The sequence below is a fragment of the Pristis pectinata genome, chromosome 14 (genome assembly GCF_009764475.1).
Source record: "Pristis pectinata isolate sPriPec2 chromosome 14, sPriPec2.1.pri, whole genome shotgun sequence".
Taxonomy (NCBI): domain Eukaryota; kingdom Metazoa; phylum Chordata; class Chondrichthyes; order Rhinopristiformes; family Pristidae; genus Pristis; species Pristis pectinata.
The window spans coordinates 32,515,103-32,536,946 of NC_067418.1; the positions used below are offsets into that span (position 1 = coordinate 32,515,103).

Below are 21,844 nucleotides of genomic sequence, written 5' to 3' on the forward strand. Positions count from 1 at the left end.
CACCATCACTCCATAGAACTACATCATGGACAACTTTAACTTTCTGAACTGCTGCAAGTGGGGTTGGGCAGGTTAATCAGTTGCCACTAAGCGGAAGGCCCAATGTTTTGCGCAGTATGCTTGTCACCCTCTTTAACCTAGCTACTGTATTGACACTGATCTATTATATCAGTATGTCTCATTCATTTAGGTCCAGTGAGCATGGTGACTTCATTACTGAGCCAAATTTTGATTCACTATTTAAAGCTAGCACAAGTATGAAATTTTGAGGGTTCTCAAATTGGCTGAACAAATCTGATTGCCGATCAAGGCTGCCCCTTGGGTTTAGTGACTCATTATTTGTGTCTTTCTAAAGGTTGCAGGGATCTGCAGGCAATTAATTTTACCCACCGAGAAAGAGGAAACAGTTTTGTAAAACCAAGGAAAGTTTGGCTGCAGACAGCCACTGAAGAGTAAAATGACTTCTTCCGCATCCACAGATTCCAGTTCAGGAGCAATTTAATTAATAACTTTGTGAAACCATGAAAGCTGATTGGCAGCACATTCTGATGTGTTGTTCGTGGCATCTCTCACTAACTCCTCTTGCAGGGATGCATATACCTATACCTTGCAGGGATACCTACATCTGTCCAGCCCCCCAATAATATTCATCCTCATCTTTTTATAATATCATACCTCCCCTTCAGTTACTTTCACCAAATACTTTTGATTCATTCACACTTTCCATGATTCTCCCTCGTGTCTCCTCTTTGCAGAAGAGCCAAAGAATACAAGGGAGAGAGTGAGGAAAGAAGATCACAGTCCAACAATTTCACTTGTATTTAACCAGCCATGGTGACAGAGATGTGGGGCTTAGAGCTTACTCAGTGACAGAATTCAAATATCAGATAACTGGATTACATATTATATTCAAGTTACTACACTGATAATTTTAATTCTGCTGGGGCTTTGCCCATCAACCAGGATGTATCATTGCGTGAATACAATGAGGAAAAGCAATTCACCCTGAGGCTGCTCTGTACTAGCCAACTCTATGCTTATCATACACAGACTTGGGTATTCATTGAATCTGGCATGAGGGATACTTACTACTTGCATCATACAGTACAAGTGAACATGAACATATACTGGAGACTGGGAGAGATCCTCATCACTGGCAGCTGTGGAGTGGCTGGTATTTAAAGCTAGCACAAGTGTGCTAATTGGTGGATTTTGGAGTTGGTTGTGCCACAGAGGAGGAGAAATCTGTTGCTGATCAAGACCACCTCTGGGGTTTTAGTGACTCATTATTTGTGAAATTCTGAAGGTTACAAGGACCTGCTGGCAGTTGCTGGTTTATATTGCAAATATAAGTGAAATAGTTGAAAGTTGATCTTTCTTTACTCTCTCCCTTGTGTTCTTTGACTCTTCTACAAGGAGGCAAAGAAGAGCCTTGTAATGGAGAGTTATGGAAGATGTGAATGACACTTGAAAGTGAATGAATGAAAAGCAGCCAGTCTTCTCCATCCTACCACTTTATTCCTCCTCACCTCAGTTGGGTACCACAGCAAGCCTCCCCATAAATGCATCAACACAATGCACTGCTACCATTTAATGAGACCAGGGAGTTCAGCATATTCATCTCCAAAAATTCTGACGTTTTTAACTTGACAGGACAAACTTGCCAATGCAAATTATTTCTTCAGGACTATAAACCCTCCATAACTTCAGGACCGCTGTCCAAGTCTGCGTTTCCATTTCAGAAGCTCCAGTCCATTCACTCCTGCCTGTCTGTTGTATCCTCAGCATTCCCGCCCTGTACAAAGCGTCCATGAGTGGAAACACCCGGAACCCACTGTTCGTTTGTAAAATTAATCTCCCCCCCCATTACTACTTGATGGCCCTCGTCATTTTCGAACTTGCTGTACTCCATGGCAAGTAAAATTCACGGGCTTCCAACTGAATATATCTAAACTGCAATTCGGAAAATCTGTTTAAAAGACTATTATTGTGCCCGGGGTGGGGGTCCAGTAACCGAGAGGGAGGTGGGTGTGCGCTGGCGCTCTGCCCGGGCGCAGGTGGGCGAGGGAAGCGCAGAATCCCGCGCCGGATCCCGGGCTGCACGGAGCGCCACTGGGGCAAAGCAGCAGCCCCGGAAACGGCTGCCCTCGCACTCACCTCTCCAGGTCCCGCTTAGAAAACAGAAGCTGATTGCTGCACCTGAACCCACTCCACCTTTCCTCAACATAATAATACTATCCACCATGTCTCGTCTGATGGCATTTTCGGCTCAAACACGTACGATATTTATTTTTCCCCTGTAGAATTCTTGCACGTAACGTGGAAATGTTTATTATGCCCTACCCATCCCCGACTCCTGTTGGAAATGTGGTGGAGGAAACCGTGCAATGGATCAAATGAGAAAGGAAAATCAATTGCAATATTACGCTGTATTGATCGATAATTCAAAGTATCAAAAATAAAACTTGGGCTGTTTTTGCGAAATTGAACAATGGAATTTAAAAGAATCGATGAACTTTGCAAATAAAATGCTACTTGTACGTTAAATAGTTCTAGTTTATACAAATAAAGATGGAAATAATAGGGTATAAATTTATTTTAAGATTGCACGGGTAATGAACTTATTGTGCTTTTTTTGGTATTACGAAATGACTTGTCGCTTTGATTTGCATACGCACTACCTCTTAACGGGTTGGCAGAAATACGCACAGCACAGATTCAGACCTCGACAGCGGAAGACGAGAGGAAACCGACATCAGAGCCATGAGCCACTGATGTAGCCAGCATCTCACAGTCGGAAACGTATCTACATATTGAAATAATCGCGTCGCAGGTGGCATGGAGCTCTCATCCCAGAGCAGAATAAAGACAAACTTTTATTCACATTTATACTGTTTGGTAATATTAGCATCACAAGGTGAGTTAATTTTTTTTGTAAAGCAGAAGCCATTGGACAGAGCGGCATGGACGTTAAAACGAAGTAAAAAGCAGTCGGTCATTCGTTAATTTGTTAATATCCGAGTTAACGAGTTTTTTTTATATTTAGTATAGTTATCCCGTAGACATTTATTTTGGAATGGGTGAAATGAGACAAAAGTCATTAATGCATTCGTCCTTTCTTCCTCCCTCAGTGCCGAGTTTCTGGAGTGGGGACAACGGGCGAATGTCCATTGAACCGTAAGTGAACCGTTGTCATTCGAAAACAGCAAAGTGGCTTGGGATAAGAACAACAAACAATTAATTCGCTGTGTATTTTTTAAAACTAAGTACAGGGGAAAATCACTGAAAACATCAACAATCTTTATCTGACTGAATGAAGCAATGGATAGTTTTCTATAAATAAAAGCAATAATTATTTCTGTGCCCACCTAGTGTTCACTATTTTGCATTAAGCATGTAAGCTTCTACTCGCATTCCTTCGCAGCACTGTGCAGTACATTACCAATGAAGGTGCAGATTACCTGTAAAGAACAAACCTATCCTTGTTCTCCTTCTCCAGGAAAGGCAGCCGTATAACACAGAAACGAGATATCATTTCGCAGGGAGAGCAGGTAGGGACTCTCTTTCTCTCATGCAACCGTTTCAATCGTTTGAAACATGAGTTAAAGCGGAATGCACATGGTAACGGCTGATCTTGGAAATTAAGACAACAAACCAGTTTGGAACTTGAGTAGCTGTTAGATTTCCAAGTGCATTGAGACGCGTTTTCGTTAACATAACAGAAATCTATTTTTTAATAGTCTGCTGCAATGTAATAAACATTCCAGATAATCCAATATACTGTTAGACTGAAATTTACACGTTCTAGCATACTGAAATGCGATAATGTGTGTGCCCGATATAGTGCTTCACTTTTCCCATTTATTGTTTTATATATATGGAAAAAGCAGTAAAAATATTCTAATGAACTATATTGTAGTTCCGAGAAACGTGTTTATTAAGGTAGCTTACCGGACAAAATACAAATAAGCAACTGTCTAAACAGCGGAATGATGGGGTGAGAAGCACTTTTTTTCCAGTAAGAACACCGACACGGAAACTGAATAAAAAAAATCGTTTGCTTCTGCAAGCACCATAGATCAACTGTAAATTATTACCTGACTTTCGGAACAATTTACTTTTTAGCAAGAAGCTAAAACAGTGCGTTAAGGAGAAGGATTCTGAGTTTAATGTCAGTTTGCAGATGTTTGCCCCACACAATTTCGTAAAACGAAACCTAGAATCCGTAACTGAAACGAACTGTTCAAACTCCATGAAAACGTGTGAGGTGTCACCACTGAGAATATTAACAATGCTTTCTTCTTCCTTTGTCCTTTCCAATTGACGAGTATTCTATTATCTCCTCCAAAATAATGACATTAATACTTTCCCTTTGAAATGAATACATCCAAGTCACAGAGATTTTAGTTGTTGTTTTAACTTCAGAAATGTAAAAATGTGCACGAAAATTCCTTAGAATTCTTTCATTTATGCTCGAAGCGCAAAGCATTGTCCATTGGGTAACCTCCCAGCGTCCTAAAAAGCACCAAAAGCCGTAAGTTTTCACTTGTATGTACATGGTAACACGGAATCTAAAACTTTGGATACACTTTTTTGTGTTAACTTTAAAATTGTGAATGGTCATCCAAGAAAATTGAGCTTTAAGTGTAAATTATAAAAAATGCTATGTTAATGTTAATCCAGAGAATCCGAGTGTAATTATGACTATCGTAGTTTGGGTAAATTAAGAAACAATTGAACTGGATTTGGAAATGTGAGGTGTATTTTTACTATATATCTATGTACTATCAAACATTGCAATTTAAAATTAAAAACATGTACAGTTAAAGCTAATTGTTCCAATGATTGACAAGATGTTATCAATGCCAGTAATAACAAATATACTTAACACCCCCAGGATATTCTCTTTTAGTTATCTTAATGGAAGTACTTACTTGTTTTAAACAAATATCACAAATAATGGTTGGCAGTTAGAATTTTGAGCATGTCCGAGATCTCTTGCCACTGAGCATTAATAACAAAAACCACCTATCATGTCACAATTTATACAGTCTTTGTATAAAATGATCTTCAACTAGCAGTTAGCAAAATTAATATGCATAATGATTTAATTGTTGGTGTAAATTCAAGTTTTAAAATGTTGTTTGGGAATTGTGAGCATGAATGAGCATTTAAAGTTCATAAATATATATCTACATTTATATGTACATACAAATCGGGAGCATGAATAATTCACTTGGTCCCTCAAGCTTGCTTTGCCATTTAGTAGGACTAAAACTCCACATTCTGCCTATATCCACCAACTTTTACTTCCTTGTTTATCAAGTATTTATCTAACTTTGGCTTAAAAATATTTGAAGACTGCTTCAACTGCCCTTGGAGATAGAGAGTTGCAAAGACTCGGGTGCTTTGAGAGAGAAATAAAATTGTGTTATCTCTGTCTTAAATGGGTGATCCCTTATTTTTAAACAATAACTCTTAGTCTCAAATTCTTCCATTAATGGAAATATTCTCTCCACATCCATCCTCTCAAGAGCTCTCAAAATCTTACAAGTTTTGATGAAGTAACTTTCACAATTTTGGAAGAAGTCCCCAGAAGAAATGATGATTGGAATTAATTTTTATTAGAAACAGTTATTAAACAGTCAGCAATTTGTTCGTTCATCGAAGTAATAAAAAAAAATCCCTGTCTTCCATTGCGCCAGTAAATCCTGTACCACACTGCTGTGAATATAAAAGTTCCCAATCAAGGCAGATCCAAAATAAGACAGATATTGCACAAATTGCTTTATACACAAGTGGTTTTATTAATTCTATTTTTATAAAGTCTTTTCCATTTCTAATTACCAATAAAAGTATACAATTATTATAAAATAATGAGTGTTCTTTATAATGTAGTGAACTTTGATATGTGTCAGATTGTTTTCAAATAGAACTGGTTTTCTGTAACTATATACTTTAAACCAAAAAAGATTAGATTCAATTTTCACAATTGAGGTTAGGTGTACTTTTGTACATTTTTAAATTTTTGAATGAAGAATAAACCAAGAAGATCTTTCTTCTGTAGATTTTATGTGCATGTCACATAGGTAACAGCAAAATTTGCAAGCAAAGAAAAGTAAATTTATCAGTTTCATAACAGCATCACAGTATAAATTCACAAAATGAGGGTCAAATGCACTCTTCTTGGGTTTTGGTGATTGCAGGATGACTGCCTTAAATTTAATGAATAATACTTAGAGCTGAACTTTTCTTGAACTTTTATACTTCAGATATTGCAAACATCTGGTGTTCTTTCCTCCCTTCCTGAAGCTACATCTGTTGCGTGGAGATCAGCACCTTCATTAGAGGGATCAATAAGTAAGTGAGGATCACTTGATTGACCAATCAAAAATAAGCTCTTGAAATAACCAACTCACCTGCACACCCAAGTTGAACTAAACTGATCCAAATCACAAATGTACAAATCTCCAGAGAAATGAAGCCAGTTCCAGATTTTCATCAGTGGAGTATTGCAGTTGCAAGTAACTGGTCATTGTTCAAGATAATATTGGATGGTCAGATGAATTTTTAAAAAAAGTGTTTAATGGATAATGGGTCAGGCATTGTATAAGTGAAGTCCTTTTGCTTGCATAGTGAGGAAACACTAATGCAGACTGTTTGGGATGAACACCCAATTGTAAATTCAATGTATTTCTGTACTTGAGTTAAGCAGCACAAAAGTACCACTGAACTTGATGAAAACAGTCAAAGAACAATTGTGTTTGATCAGTTCTGACTGATAACAAAATTCTGCAATAATTATTTCTGTATATACTGTGATATATTCAAGCTTTATGAATTCATTACATGGAAATTGCTTGAATTTGAATTTAAGTTGAAAGGAGACTGCTCCTGCTTACCATCTAACAATATAATGAAACCAGTTGCAAAAGGGACACTAAATGGACTTTGTATATTCATGCAGATCTATTTTGGGATTCAAAGGAGCGACATGCAATTTCTAAATATTGCTGATTGTTCTTCTTGCAGGATAACTTGCAGGACATTTTAGGCCCTTGCATTTGAAGAGCAGTGACTACAGTAAAAAAAATGCAACAATCCTTTCTTCATACATTAAAAGATCCTAACATAATCTGAGAAACAATGTCTAAATGCAATTATGTCCATGCCATATGATTTGGAAAACATTAATATTTGAATGGGTTTAAAAAGTGAAATTATTTTTGCATTAGTGACTCAGAAACGGTCCATATTCAAGGCTTGTTAATGCACTGCTGAAGTGCCAATGGGCCAAGCTTCTACAAAATAAGTGTCTGCATGGTTTCTAAATCTTTCTGTGGCCCAATAGTCTAATTTTATCAAGAAAGAAGTAAAGCTGTGGGCTTAAGAACCCAGTTTTGTAGTTCATTAACAGATTTCAAACCATGAGTAAGCCATTCAAACTCTCTTGCATGCTCCGCCATTCAATCAGATCATGGGTGATCATTTAACTTGGTGCCTAACCCCGAATGCCTTGATTCCCACAGTATCCAATAATCTATCAATCTGCAATCTTTGATCCTCACACAGAAAGCCGTTTGTATGTGACATTTTACTATTGCCTCAGGATTTGTGCATTAGAGAGAAGTCAAATCTATCTAGGTTTCCCACTTCTGATCATCAGACACATGTTTAGATTTTACATGAATTGGAATATAATTTTTGGTCTGAAATCTGTGCTAAGTGTAGTTTAAGTGGTATTGCATTTTTTTTGTTTAATAATTGGCCCTATCCTCTTCAGTATTGCTCTACGAAATGTTTCAAGGCATTGACTTGTGAATCTGGCATAGGAAAAACAAAGCAATGGCTTAAAGATTTTGAATATGTGAATAGCAGGAGACTCAACTAGATATTTAATTTCTGTGCAAAAAGAATGCATTTTCTGCATCTCTTATTTAGGATTATAACAATGTATGTTTAACACTCAAAAGTTACTTTTTTAATTTTATTAATAATTATTAATACTTGTAGAGTTTTAACATGCTTCTAATCATTAAAAATAGATGTGGTTTTAAAAAATACACTTAATAATCACTTAAAATCTGAGGTTTATGCTGAGTAAAGGTTTTTCTGTTCTCTTTAATATTTAAATAATTACCTTTATGTTTGTGTTATTTTACACCATCAAAATAACCAGTCATCCAGATAGCAATAATTTACACTTATCTAATACCTATAACACAGTAAAAATCCTTAACTTGCTTCAAAGGAGAGATTCGAGAGGTAGGCAAAAGTCTGTTCGCTGAAATTGTGTTTTAAGGAATGTTTTTAATGGAGGAGTTCAGGAATTGGGGGAGAAATCTCCAAAGTGTGGGCCCAAGGGACTTAAAGGACAGCGGTCAATGAGGAAAGAAAGTAGGTATGAATCAGAGTAAGGGAGCAGTAGCATTGTAATTCAAGAGAATTTTGCATAGAGAGGGAGGACAAGGCCATGAAAGTATTAAAAGATAGGGAATAAAAATCATGAGGCTGATGCAGAATAGGACATGGCTGTATCTGTAATCCAGATGTAATATTAAGCTGGACTTGGGATCAGACATGAACCCGAAGTGGAGAATGTGTATAAAATAGCATTTAAAGCAATAAATGTGTGGCACAGGATTCAGATAAAATTAAACTTTTAGCAAATTTTAAATGCTACATTTTGTATAACTACAGCTTGAGTTATGCTATCTGAATGTGAAATAAGCTCAAGATTTTAAATCATTCTTGCCTTAATGTGATAATTCATTTTATTATTAATAAAATGTGTCTCCATCCATTCTATTCCATTGAAGATGTCTGAATAATTACCAATACTATTGAACTGCTATTTGTTCTTTTTAGGCCTGTGTTCACTCCCATGTCTAAATGCAGGACTTTGTGTAAATGTGGACCAGTGTGATTGCAGTGAGTTTGGTGCGAATGGAACACTGTGTCAAGCAGGTACAATTTTGAATAAAGGAGAAATTTCAAGAGTTATTTTAATTACATAAATATCAAGTATTGATTATGGGTCTTTATAAATAATTTTATTCCTATTAAGTTAATCACCAGAAAATCACTTCCAAAAAAAATTGAAAGGTTTTTGTTGTTTGAGTAAAATCACTATCCTTGAACATGCTTCTCTTCTGATTTACGATACTCATGAAGCAAACTTGCAATATTACAGTAATTATTGTTGACCTAAATCCAGTAAAATTGTAGTTGTTAAAGAAGATAAGCTTAGAAATTGAACGACTCCTATTTGGGTGCATTAAATAGCTGGTGCTTGTCAGGGTGGTTAGTAAATGCAAAGGTAAAATTACAAGGTATTTACAGTAAAGAAGGTTGAGGAAATACAAGGCTTGCATGCGGTTTGGCTGCTCAAATGTTCAAACATTGTATAAAATATACCAAAGACAGCAAAATTTCCAAATTTTTATGGGATATGAATGATAATAATGAAAACAGATAATTTTTATTTAAGAATGAATGATTGTGAACCTGCTTGGTCTTTTCAAATTTAATACTAATTGGGAATAATAAAGTAATTTGGAATTTTAATGATATGGAAAATGCACCTAGATATTGACTTGGTCATAATTTGACTTGTTTGGTATCGTATAAACAAGTTGGCCACAAAATGATTTACAATATGTCTGAAATTTTTTATATATTTTTTTAGTTCTCAATAGAGGCATTAATCGTGATTTAATCTGCCGAACTTGGGGTCAGTACAACTATGAAACATTTGATGGGCTATACTATTATTACCCTGGAAAATGCACATACACACTGGTGAGGGAATGTGAACAAAGTCAGCAAAGCTTTTCGATTCAGGTAATTATTTCATTGGCTACTTCCGGTACTCTGAAAGGGCACTTTCCCTTTCTGTCCAGTTCCCTCTACCCATGCTAAAATGAGGTAATTGAATGACACTTGTTTCCTAAAGTTCATTTCTCTTTTTATAAATTGGCTTTTCACCATGTGGGTTTTAATTTAAACTCACTGACGTTCTCTGGCTTACTACAGTTATGTTTCATCTACTTCATTTCAAAGTCCCCATTGTCTGTGTAGTCAGTTAATTATATGTGTATATAGCTAAACTTTTATTATTGTATCTGATACTTGACGCACTGCTTTGGGACCTCCTAGATCATCTTGCCCTTGTCTAAACATGCATTTTCTTCTGCCCATTAGTCTGGTGCCCAATAGCGCAAGATGTGTTTTTGTCTTTTGTAGAATAATCAGTCTTTTGATACAGTAAACAGAATTCCTGGAAGTCAGAATAGCTTAAGGAACCACAATTTATTTTCACTGATGGAGAGCCAGTGCTCCAGTACTATGTGACATATTTGTTCATGAATTTTAGTAATTGTTTGCTAAATAACACAGGCAAATTGCTGACTTATAAAGGTCTATGTGTAAGTGATTTCAATGAACTGATTTTTGATCAAATGACAACTGCTGTTAACATTGTGAGGAAAAATGAAAAGAATAATACCCTTAGATATGCAGATTTTGTTAATATCAAACTTGCTGCTCAAAATTTGTCCTTTGGTTCTGAAGGGAATTTTTTCATTTACAATTTTCATTTTGTACTTAAAACATCAAATAAAACTTTCTCTGAGGCTGTGGTTGCAATCAGATTATAGAAAAGAATGTTGCACAGGTGTGATGATTAATACTTAGCCGAAGTTTGTTAAACAAAATGGACATGGACTAATCTTACTAAATGACAAAAGGTGCTAACCTTTTATTCACCAAACAAAAAGAAAAATAAAATAGAATTGTACTGAGATTGCAAGTTTTCTAAAATACTATAAAAAATCAATATCATTAAGTACTTAGAACTGTATTTCACAGCTGCTGAAAAATATATTTTGAAGTGGTTCTAAAAGGCACAAAACAACAAATTTCACAGCATATGTCAGTGATAATAAACCTGATTCTGATTCTGAAATTATGAGAGGTTTATAATGTCCTAGTCCTTTAGAGGTTGTGAGACATCTGTGCATTTGACTGTGCAGGAATTTACCGTCATTTTGGGTGAAAAGAAATGAACATTTCCTCCTTTAGTATTGAATGTCAAAACCTGTTGCATGTAGGTCAGGTTCACTGAAATCTTGCATTCATCTACTCTTGACTGCCTCACAAATGCATCCTTGTTCATAAAGAAAACTGTCCACCAACATGACATGCGTATTTAATACACTTTTGTGGTTTGTACTCTTCAGAGCTAAGACCTGGAGACTGAATAGAAGGTAGTTTTGTGTTCTAGAAAGATCTTCATTATGGAGTCACTAGGCTGAGACTGATAGAACTTAAGTTATTTGAGATATTTAATCCTTTGACTATAAAAGTGGAAAAAAATTCCTTTCCCTGGGTTGGATTTATTCTTGGGTTTCATGAAGTAGTGGAGAGTGACCAGATTTGTTTATTTTCACTGGTGCAAACCCAAAATTATTTCTAAATTAAGGTCTTTGATCTATTCCCATTATATTTCTTGTTTCTGCAGATACACAATGACCCAGCATGCAATTCTCCTCTATATTCTTGCCAGCGATTGGTCAGTTTGTTCTTTGCATTTGAAGGGGAAATCATTCTGCGAAACCACGAAGTCATTCATCATGGAAAAAGGTTATTCCTTTTACTGATAAGTGTCAGATCCTTAATGTGCCAAAATACTTAGAGATTTAATTAGGTCAAACTTTTTTTTGTTCACAATCGCAACTTTTTGTCATTCTCTATGATCAACTGAATTGGTATATCACAACTTGTAAATAATTAGACATTCTAAATCTGTACAGAGGTAAGCGGATTTCAGTGATAGAAGCAGAAATTAGGTTGGATTTCTGCATTTGGGAAATATTTTATGTAGATGAGGAAGGTCCTGGCCTCACTAAATTTAGTTCAACGTAATATACTTCCCGCATGTTTCTTGTGTTTAAAAAGCACAGTGAATGGAAAGGGATATGAAACAAAGAGAACAGCAGTTGGATCAGTAATGCATAGTTGGTTGCTCTTGCTACGTTGAAGATTTTCCTCAGTAATCGTGGTTTGGACATTCCATTAGGAGTAGAGCTGAAAATCCAGAGAGGAACCTGCTCTCTGTGCCACGATGTTTAGCAAATGTGGCAGAAAGTGATTGGTTGTGTGATTCCCATCTCTCATGTTCCATAGGTCATGGGAGAAAAATGAGGAACCAATTCCTAGGCTTAAGAAAGAGTGCCAAGGTAAGGGTGTCCATTGTTTGACACCACAAGTTGACTATTTCAATGGTGTGCATGTCATAAACATTGCATGCTATATTTTCAAGATCAGCAAAGGAACTGGAAAGATCAAGCAGGTCTTCTCACAAATTTCACACTTGTATTTACATGTCCACAAACATTTGCCCTGAATGTTTGTGATTGTTAGGCAAAGTGTTTTTAAGCTCTTCATTAACTGTTCCATGTTACATTATGAAATCAAAATTGCCTCTGAAACTACTTGGCCACACATTTGTGCAGGAGAACTATAGGAATATATTAAGCTCCTATCATCACAGGTAATGTGGCACCAGCTGGCCACTGGACTGGTGCACAAAGCAAATGCTGTCTCATTGTATTTTTTTGTTTTTAAGTATTTGCTCTACAGTATTCATTTTGATAAATATTTTTGGATTAATTATTTGCTTTAAACTAAAAACTTTGAACATCATTGCAAAAAGGATGTTCCTTTACATAATTATTCTCCCCCCCCCCATGGGGATTGCAAAATAAACTTGACCAGAATGAATTTTTATGCCAAATATTATTGTTGTTAACTTTGATAAAACTGGTCAAATAAGACTTTAGTGTTGTGGTGATCTTTGTACTCTGGATTGCTATTGTGCTAGAACTTGTTTGGAAATCCACATAATGCTGTTTGGGTCTAACAAGGCTTTAAGAGGTCTCTTCAGTTTTTCCCAAGGAGGCGTATCTACATATTTTAACTCTGCCGCTCAGACGAGATTAAACATTTGAGATTAATTTATACTTGCCATTGTTCTTTCTGCATGAATGACAGTCCATCTCCAAATTCACTGCTGCTTGTAAGAGTTTTGCGAATTGTGTACCTGCCTTGTTAAGTAAATGTGATGCTTCATCAAAAACACAGCACTTAAAGAGTTTTTCAATCCATTATTTTTAATGCATATTTAAAATTTTCTTCTGTTTTCTAGTGTTCAGCTGCCTTACATTATTGGAAATCTGAAGTTTGAACAGATAGCTGGATACATTCTGGTCAAGCATCACCATGGATTTTCTTTGGCTTGGGATGGTAGTTCTGGAGTATACATAAAGATGAGCATAGAGTATGTTGGGAAACTATGTGGACTTTGTGGCAACTTCAATGGAAATATGCATGATGATTTATACACTAGCTATGGTAAGTGATTTGAAACGTTAGAGATGATAATATGATAATCTGATTTAGTTTTGCAAAATATAATCTTGCACAAAAATTAGGTTTCTCAACATAGGTATAGATACCTTCTTTCACCAAATATGCAAGGCATTTTCTTCTCTGCATGCTTTTGTAATTGAAATCTCCATGGGAAGACTCATGCTGATATTGAAGTAATGTGACTGGATGAATAGAGAGGTCTTTTTTTTAAATAAATGGAACCATTTGCTAATTTACCACAGCCCTGCCTCCTACCTGTGCTTCTTTCCACTCTAATTTCCAGTGGGAATGAGCTTTGCTTTTTAACACATGCTCTTCACCATTTTCTTTGCAGAGGAAGAGAAATGTAACCATGCAAGAGATAGCTCAGCTCAATTTTAATTACGTCATGGCAATGTATTGTACAGAGAAGGTGGATTACTTAAGACAAAATGAATAATTTTGTATATATCTTTAAAACGCTCTATTGACATGCAACAGTCATTGGTCTATGATTACATGTTTTAATGTTTCAGTTCTTCAGTTAATGTTTTCTTTTTTTTCAAAATTTCAGCACAGTTTCCACTTTCTGGAAGTGGTACACCTCTTTGTAAAGGTGATGCGTTAATTAATGATTTCATTACATTGCTTCATTGTTGCGCTTTTTATATTTATATTCTGTCAGTTTTATTTTCTTTGCTTAGCATCCTTCTGCTTCCCAACTTGTATCTACTAGAGATATGCATCATCGGAGTACTGGGATAACTAAAAAAGCACATAAGATAACCATAAAGCTGTTTCACAAGGGTAATTCTCAACTATGCTGTAAAATGTTTGACACCGATAGAATTGAGTGGTTGGATAAAATGTCTCCTGGCATGGATTTGGTGTTGGTGATTCTAGTTAATTAATGCAAAATCCAGAGGGACAGATTGAAGGAAATATGGATAGTGGTAATGAAGACTAGAGCACGATTTGTTATCAGAAGCACTGCTCATGCAAAGTTTTTGAATGAAGTGCTTGTTTTGATTACTGGAAACTGAGAATAATGGGTGAATTGGTGTGATGTCTTCCTCCTTGCCCTCCTCCTCCTATCCTGCTGTTGGTAAGGTCATGAAAGAACAACGTAGCAGATAAATACAAATATAGGTAAGTTTTCTTTTATTTTAGGACACGGCACTATGCCGCTACACTTTTACCTAGAAAGACTTGTTTCTGGGAGACCATAACAGCCAACCTTGGCTATTGCTACTAGCACCTGTAGAATTTCCAAGGGAGAATCTGAGCACCACTATAACAAGGTAGGTTTTGTCCTAGCCATCAGTGAGCACATTTGGAATTTTGAAGATGTACTTCAAACTCCTGGATTAATAGAGGAATGTTTAACCTGAAGACCCAAATGTCATGGTTTTGTGCAGAAGCTACACAGCTTTACCTCACAAAGAAACCACATCATTGAGGCTTTTGAAGGAAGAATCAATTGGAGAAAATACGTCAGATCAATTGGAGAAATACAAATTGCCCTGAAGAGGATAAAGCTTCAAAACCTCTGACAGTCTGATGTGAAGTTCTTTTCTTAGTCATAATCTGGTGCGTGACATTTCAAATTACATCCTGATGGAACTTTCCACCTTCCTGTCATATGGATACCATCATCCACAAATGTTTCCTTAAGTTCCTCTACTTTCATGCTTTCTTGCTTGCTTTTCCTTTTAAAGACAATTTGATTCTTGCTTAGGACAATGCTAGTTCCATGAAGATTTCAGTGCAACAATAACTTTATTTCCAGCCTAGTGTTTGAATGTGCCTGAACGTTTTGGCATCATACTCCAAGACCGTGACTGAGATGCAAATATGCAAATGGGGACTTTTAACATTTCACCTAGTGGTTCAATTTGGCAAGTAAATTTACACTTCCACAATGAGGATGGTGGGTGTGGGGTAGAGATGGGGTCAGTTCATTTTTGTTTGAGTGGATGGGCACAGAGTGTAGCTTGCAAAGTTTTCTGCTTGAGTTTCTATGTAAACTCAAACTTCAAGGATTTGTTTCCTTTCATTTCTAGTTTAATCATTCTTAACTTTTTTTTCTAAGGTGTATTAACGGAGGAAATAACTATTTTTGGTAATAGTTGGATAGAAGATGCCCCAAATAGGAAACCTTGTCATGTTACTCCAATCAACCACCCAGCACCTTGTTCTGAACAAAACCAAAGTGTAAATGAGGTTAGTTATAAGTTAATTTAATTTTTAGTGCTATTGAGCAATTTTAAAAAGCACCGTTCACATGATTTAAGAGAAAGCTAGTCACAGTTTTGTTCATGTAGTTTAAACAAAATTGAACACCAATTTTTATGCATGGTTCAATGGAATATGCTTTGCCTTAATAACCTCCAAAAATATACAGTTCAAACTTTCATCATGTCTAAATCCCTTTTTCCACCAGCATCTGAAAGCTCTTCTGGTGCTATAACTATTAGATCTTCCCTAAAATTCTGCCATCTTTCTCATCCCTGATTTCCTCATTCCTACCAAAAGTAACCATCTAGCCCATTATCAATCAGGTTGGTTAAACACTTTTTTGGATGGAATATTCTCTGAGGAGAGAAGCAAGAAGCCTGGCAGGGGTGGTGGGGAGATGTGAGGAGCCAAATAAAGTAGTTGCAAGTGGTGAGGGATGAGGATTTCTGTCACTCATGATGCAGGGGTAGGATATGTGCATGAGCTCACTTTTACCTTAATGTTGCCCTTTCCCTCTGCTAGAAGAGAGGAAAGATGTTTCAAGGGCTCGAATTTGGATAGTACTTGTTGGGAGAGGGGTAGTGGTCAGAGGTCTGACAGGGAAGAAGAGATCTCACAGTACTGGCCAGTGGAAGCCACGTTGAATCATCATTATAAAGGTGTTGTTTTTCCAATAGCATTCATGATAAACCTCTTGAGAATTAACGCCTGCTGTCTGGAATTGTATACTTTATTGATGACTAACCAACTGCCCTAATAATTATTAATCAAGAGTTTCACTTGCAGCATTTTAAACTACACAGATTTTATTTATTAAAACCATGGGTTAGAAAAAATAGTTTCAGTTTTAGTTTGTGCAGGAACTGTACAATTAACCAAAGATATTTGCTTCAATATGATTTCTTTACAACCAGTTCCGGTAATGTCACTAGACCTGTTGAGGAATAACTAAAACCAAAATTGTGGCTCCTCATCTGGAAGTAAAAAATACTTTCTGGTGAAAATTTGGTGATTACTTGGAATTTTTTCATAAAACTCTTGTTACACTTGTCTGTCAAGTTTCTAAATATACAAGATTGTCTTTTTGACAGAAGCAAAGGTTTATCAAGTTGATTGGGGAGCATATATATTTTTGTGTATGATTTTTCTAAAGCCATTTTTAAAAAAAAAATTCCTATTAATGAGCCTGCTGTCAATGACATCATTCTTGTTCTTTAATTAGCTGCCATTCCTGTACCCTCTGCATCCCTACCCCTTGGCATCCAACTGATCCTCCCACTCAGGCTATTTCTCTGCTTTAAAGATAGACAGAATAAACTGATTTAGATTGTGAATGGCACCACTTAAATACCAAGATCTCTCGGAGCTCTTCACTGCCAATGAAGTAATTTTGTAAACATTAGATTTTGGTAAAAGAATTAGAAGGGAAATGAGGATCTTTTTTCACCTGGAGGATGGTAATGCTCTCGAATTTGCTGTCTGAAGAGGTGATAGATGCAGAAACCCTCACTATATTTAAAAAGAACGTGGATGTGTGCTTGAACCTGCAGGGGTATGGATAGTACAGGAAGACACACCACAAGGAACATGTTCCCCTCCCCTAGGAGTCCTCTCCTCAGCCCTATAGAACATAGAACAATTACAGCACAATTCAGGCCCTTCAGCCCACAAAGCTGTGCCGAACATGTCCCTACCCTAGAAATTACTAGGCTTACCCATAGCCCTCTATTTTACTCAGCTCTTTATACCTATCTAACAGTCTCTTGGAAGACCCTATCGTATCAGCCTCCACCACAGTTTCCGGCAGCCCATTCCACGCACTCACCACTCTCTGAGTAAAACAACTATAGGCTGAGAGATTCTTTTTAGACTGGCGTAGATATGAATGGTTAAGAAATTTTCTGTATCTTAAATTTTTTGTGATTCTATTTCATGGTTTAATTATACTGTAATGGATCAACAACCATGGAGTCCTTATTTCCCAGCTTCCTACTGCCTCTTGTTTGAGGCCAAATTGCAATGTTATGTTATTTGGGAACAGTCTGTGCTCTGCAGCTATTAATCATGTTAGGTGTTTGTCTTTGTAAAAGTTAAACTGCCTAGTTAAGATTTATTTTGTAATTTGTTATTATAAAGATAATAGTTTGTGTTTCCATCAAGAAATAAGGTATAGGTTTAAGTTTTGGTTTAACTATTATGACAGTACTAATATTGTTGTATATTCTGCAGAAAATAAGAAATTTGTGCACTGTGCTTCTTGGATATCCATTTACACTCTGCCATTACCATGTACAACCCTATCCATATATGGCCAGTTGTATGAATGAACTCTGCACGTGAGTATATTTAAAAAAACTAATTAGCATTAAATTTTAACACTCAGAGCAGCATTCTTATCTGCTATGATGTTGAATTTCATGTTAAAACTAAATCTGATCAAGTACTCCCACACATGAATGCAGTTCCTGAAATTTAATTGCAATGATTTGTGCACATGATGCATTTGCACATGGCATCTACGGGGATGGTTTTGAGTTGTGATGATTACTGTGTTAACTCATGCTTGATGTCACTCTTGTGATTTTTCTCTCTTAAATGGTACAAGCCATGACTAAAGGAGCAGGCCTTCACTGGAGGGTGAAGTCCTACTGAGTTGTTATTTAAATAACCCCAGAGTACTAAGACCACCACTGGGAAGTTTGTCCTTCTTCCTTCAGGTACGTTGCTATGCTTATGTTTTTTTTTTGGCACTGAATGCTCCATTGCCATTAGAGGCAGTTGATGCACACTGCTCCCCAAACCTCAAAAGTGGTTCTGCCATGGAGCAGAAGCAATGGGGACAAATGCATTACAAATAACCCTCATGAAAGAAGATTGAACTGCAGATTCACAATCCATGCTCGACTTTGTGTGTACTATGCAGTTTGTGTCTGCAAGGCTCATGATTATGAATTCAATGCACACAATGATTTAATGGATTGAAAATTTTCTAGTCCTAATGTCTTTTATTTACAAGTGTATGACAGTTTATAATATTTTGTATTTTCTTATAATTATGGAAGTATTAATAATTTGTACTAATACTAAAGTCTGATTTATTGGTTAGATTGCCAGACCTCAGGGAACAAAGAAGATTTTTGATTTAAATAAAGAAGATGGATCTTGCTGTGTGATTTTTGTTCTATATTGTTGCTTTCCTTTATTCTATCAGGTATGGACCTGATGATAATACAACACTGTGTGGAGTTTTGACTGAGTATGCAAGGGCTTGTGCACAAGCAAATAGACCACTAAATGGATGGAGACAGCTATTCAACCAGTGTGGTATGATACAATGAAAACAGACGTGTAGACCAGTTTTATTAGTTCACAGTCTGTATCAATGTAAAATTATTTTGATATCATGGATCAGGTCTTTGTGTAACACACAGAAAGCACACAAAGGCAAGAACCATAGACTACTTTAAGCCTGGAAGGGAATGACTTGGGAGCTGGGACTGTTACCACATAGGCATTGATCTGGATATAGGGGGTGGTAAATCCTGACGCAGGGTCTCAACGTGAAATATCGACCACCCCTTTGCCTCCCCACATGTTGCTTGACCTGCTGAGTTCTTCCAGTGGTCTTTTTTTGCTTCAGATTCCAGCATCTTCAGTCTCTTGTATCTCAATAGTAGATCAATAGCAAGTGAGGGGGAAAAATGTTGCAGAATAGAAGAAACACTTCAGTAAATTTATGTTGAAATGAAGCAATTAATAAAGTAAAACAAACAAAAACCTGAAGATGAAGGTATCCAAAATAAAACAGAAAATGCTGTTGTTACTCCAGAGATTAGGCATCATTTGTGGAGCAGAAACGAAACAGTTAATTTTTCAAGTTGATGATCTTTCATCAGAATTGGAAGTGTGAGAACACCAAGTCACAGAGAGGGGAAGAGAGAGAATAAAGGGAATATTTGTGAAAGGATAAAGACCAAAATAGTCCACATGACAAATGTCAAAGAGACAGACATGCATCTAAGAGACATTGTTGACTTCTTGTTAATTGTAGCTGGTCTGCGTGGAGGGCTAAATGGAGGGAAATGAGTGAGGGGAGATGGAAAGGAAAAACAAACACAGCTACACCTATAAGATGCAGAACTCAGCAATTTCTGGACAACTGAAATCAAAGAGAATGCTGGAAATACTCAGTAGATCAGGTAACATCTGTGGAGGGAGAAAGATTGAGTTAATGTTACAGCTTGATGACTTGCACCTGAGCTGACCAGTGTAGAAACAATCAGGAAAGGATGGTTATCTAAAATTGTTTAATTTCGGACTGAGTCCTGAGGGCTGCTTTATGCCTAGATGGAAGATGAGGTGCTGTTCCTCAAACCTATTCTAGATTTAGAACAATGTAGGAATCCAAAGATGGCAAGGTCAGAGTGGAAATGCAATGGTGAGTAAGAGCGCCCTGGCGACCGGAAGCTCAGAATTGCCTTCCAAGATTGAAATGAAGGCAAAGTGTCAGTTGGTCTGCATTTTGTTTCTCTAATGTAGAGGAGATATTATTGAAAGCACTGAATGCAGTCCCCTGTATTGGAAGAGCTACACATTAATTACTGCTGCACCTGGTAGGAACGTCTGGATCTCTGGATGGTGGATGAGATTTAAGTGTTGCATCTCCTGCAGTTGCATCAGAAAGTGCCTTGATACCTAGAATGGTGGAGATAGACTGACCCAGGGGTCCACAGAGGGAACAGTCCCTTCAGGATACTGAAAGGGGAGGGGAACATGTTCCTTGTGGTGTATTCTCATTGAAGCTCGTGAAAGTTATGTAGGATGACCTGTTTAATGCAGAGGCTGGTAGAGAGGAAAATGCAAATGCTCTGTTTGGGAGGAGGGTCTCTGAGAAACTGCAGGAAATAGCAGATGTGGTTGTGAGCCCAGTCATCTATGGTGGAGGGAAGCCATTATTTAGGAAAAAGGAAGACCTCAAAAGCACTGATCAGGAATGCCTTGTCATATATACGGATATGATGGACCTGAAGAAACTAGAAGCATGATGTGGTGTCCTTAGGAACATGATGGCGGAGGTATAATCATGATGGCTGTTGGAAGTCTGAGGGTGATGGGGGTAGAGACGAGAGGGGAAAAGTCAGATATGGACATTGTGAAAGTGAGAACAGGGTGGAAATGAACACTTTGAGTTCTGTATGAGTGCAGGAAGCAGCATCAGTACATTCATCAATGTCTCCAAAAAAAGTGAGTAGAACTGAAACAAGAACTGTTCCGTGCATCTCATGAAGAAGCAGGTATAGCTTGGGCATATGTGAGTTCCTGTAACTACAACTTTTGATTTGGAGAAAGTGATTGGAGCTGTGAGAACAAATTCTCCAGGCGAAGGAGGGTAATATGGAGGGGGACTAGTTGGATATCTGTTCAAGGAAGAAGTGAAAAGGCCTCTGTTTTTAATTGATGGAAAGAGATTTGCAATATCAATAAGGCTCAAATTATTATTTGTGTTTCATGGGTCATGGCTAACCTTTGTGTGTGCATACATCCATCTTCTCTGCACCTGCTGTGTGAAACCTGCTGTTGAGATTCGAAGATCTCACAAGATCTTTATTAGGGTTATGAGGGTTTTATGTGTGGGGAAAGTATGAATGATGTAGCTATAAGTAGGATGCTCCTCCTAGACTGAGATGATAAATTCAAGGCAGAAGATTAGATGAAATTTTATAATACACTTATGCTGCACTGAAATGATAAATATTTGGTGTTAGCACTGTCTATCAAAAGTAGAACAATGCTGAATTCCTCAAAATCTATCCCTTGACTTGATAGCATAAAAAATCATAAAACTGTCTAATTTATAAAATAATGTAATTAATCATGAAAGAGAATCTCAATCTGTCATGATGCTGACTTTCTTTTCACAGCATCAACTTGTGAAGGTGAATTTGTGCATCGTGAATGCGTGGAGTGTTGTCCTGTGTCATGCAGTGTGCAACAGGAATGCATTGACACTGATTTTCAGTGCCTTGATGGATGCTATTGCCCTGAAGGTAGGTTCATTATTTGGAACTTTTCAACTTCAATTTCATTGCTTGTACTTTATCACCCTTTACCATTCTGGCCTCTCAAAAGTTGTATCTGATCAGGCAGCAACAGACATACATCATTCTTTACGTTTTTATCATTCATTCGACTTTGA

General features: G+C 36.9%; 1 protein-coding gene across 1 annotated transcript in view; it reads left to right on the plus strand.

Moving 5' to 3' along the window:
• The first annotated feature begins 2,648 nt into the window (after window positions 1-2,648).
• LOC127577980 (otogelin-like) overlaps window positions 2,649-21,844 on the plus strand; it is a 190,890-nt gene continuing 171,694 nt past the window's right edge. Inside the window, exons 1-9 of the mRNA XM_052029688.1 lie at window positions 2,649-2,776; window positions 4,126-4,262; window positions 8,869-8,967; window positions 9,689-9,843; window positions 11,522-11,643; window positions 13,208-13,413; window positions 15,503-15,633; window positions 17,878-17,984; window positions 18,860-18,972. Of these exons, the coding sequence (XP_051885648.1) occupies window positions 2,649-2,776; window positions 4,126-4,262; window positions 8,869-8,967; window positions 9,689-9,843; window positions 11,522-11,643; window positions 13,208-13,413; window positions 15,503-15,633; window positions 17,878-17,984; window positions 18,860-18,972 (1,198 nt within the window). The remainder of the gene's footprint in view (window positions 2,777-4,125; window positions 4,263-8,868; window positions 8,968-9,688; window positions 9,844-11,521; window positions 11,644-13,207; window positions 13,414-15,502; window positions 15,634-17,877; window positions 17,985-18,859; window positions 18,973-21,844) is intronic.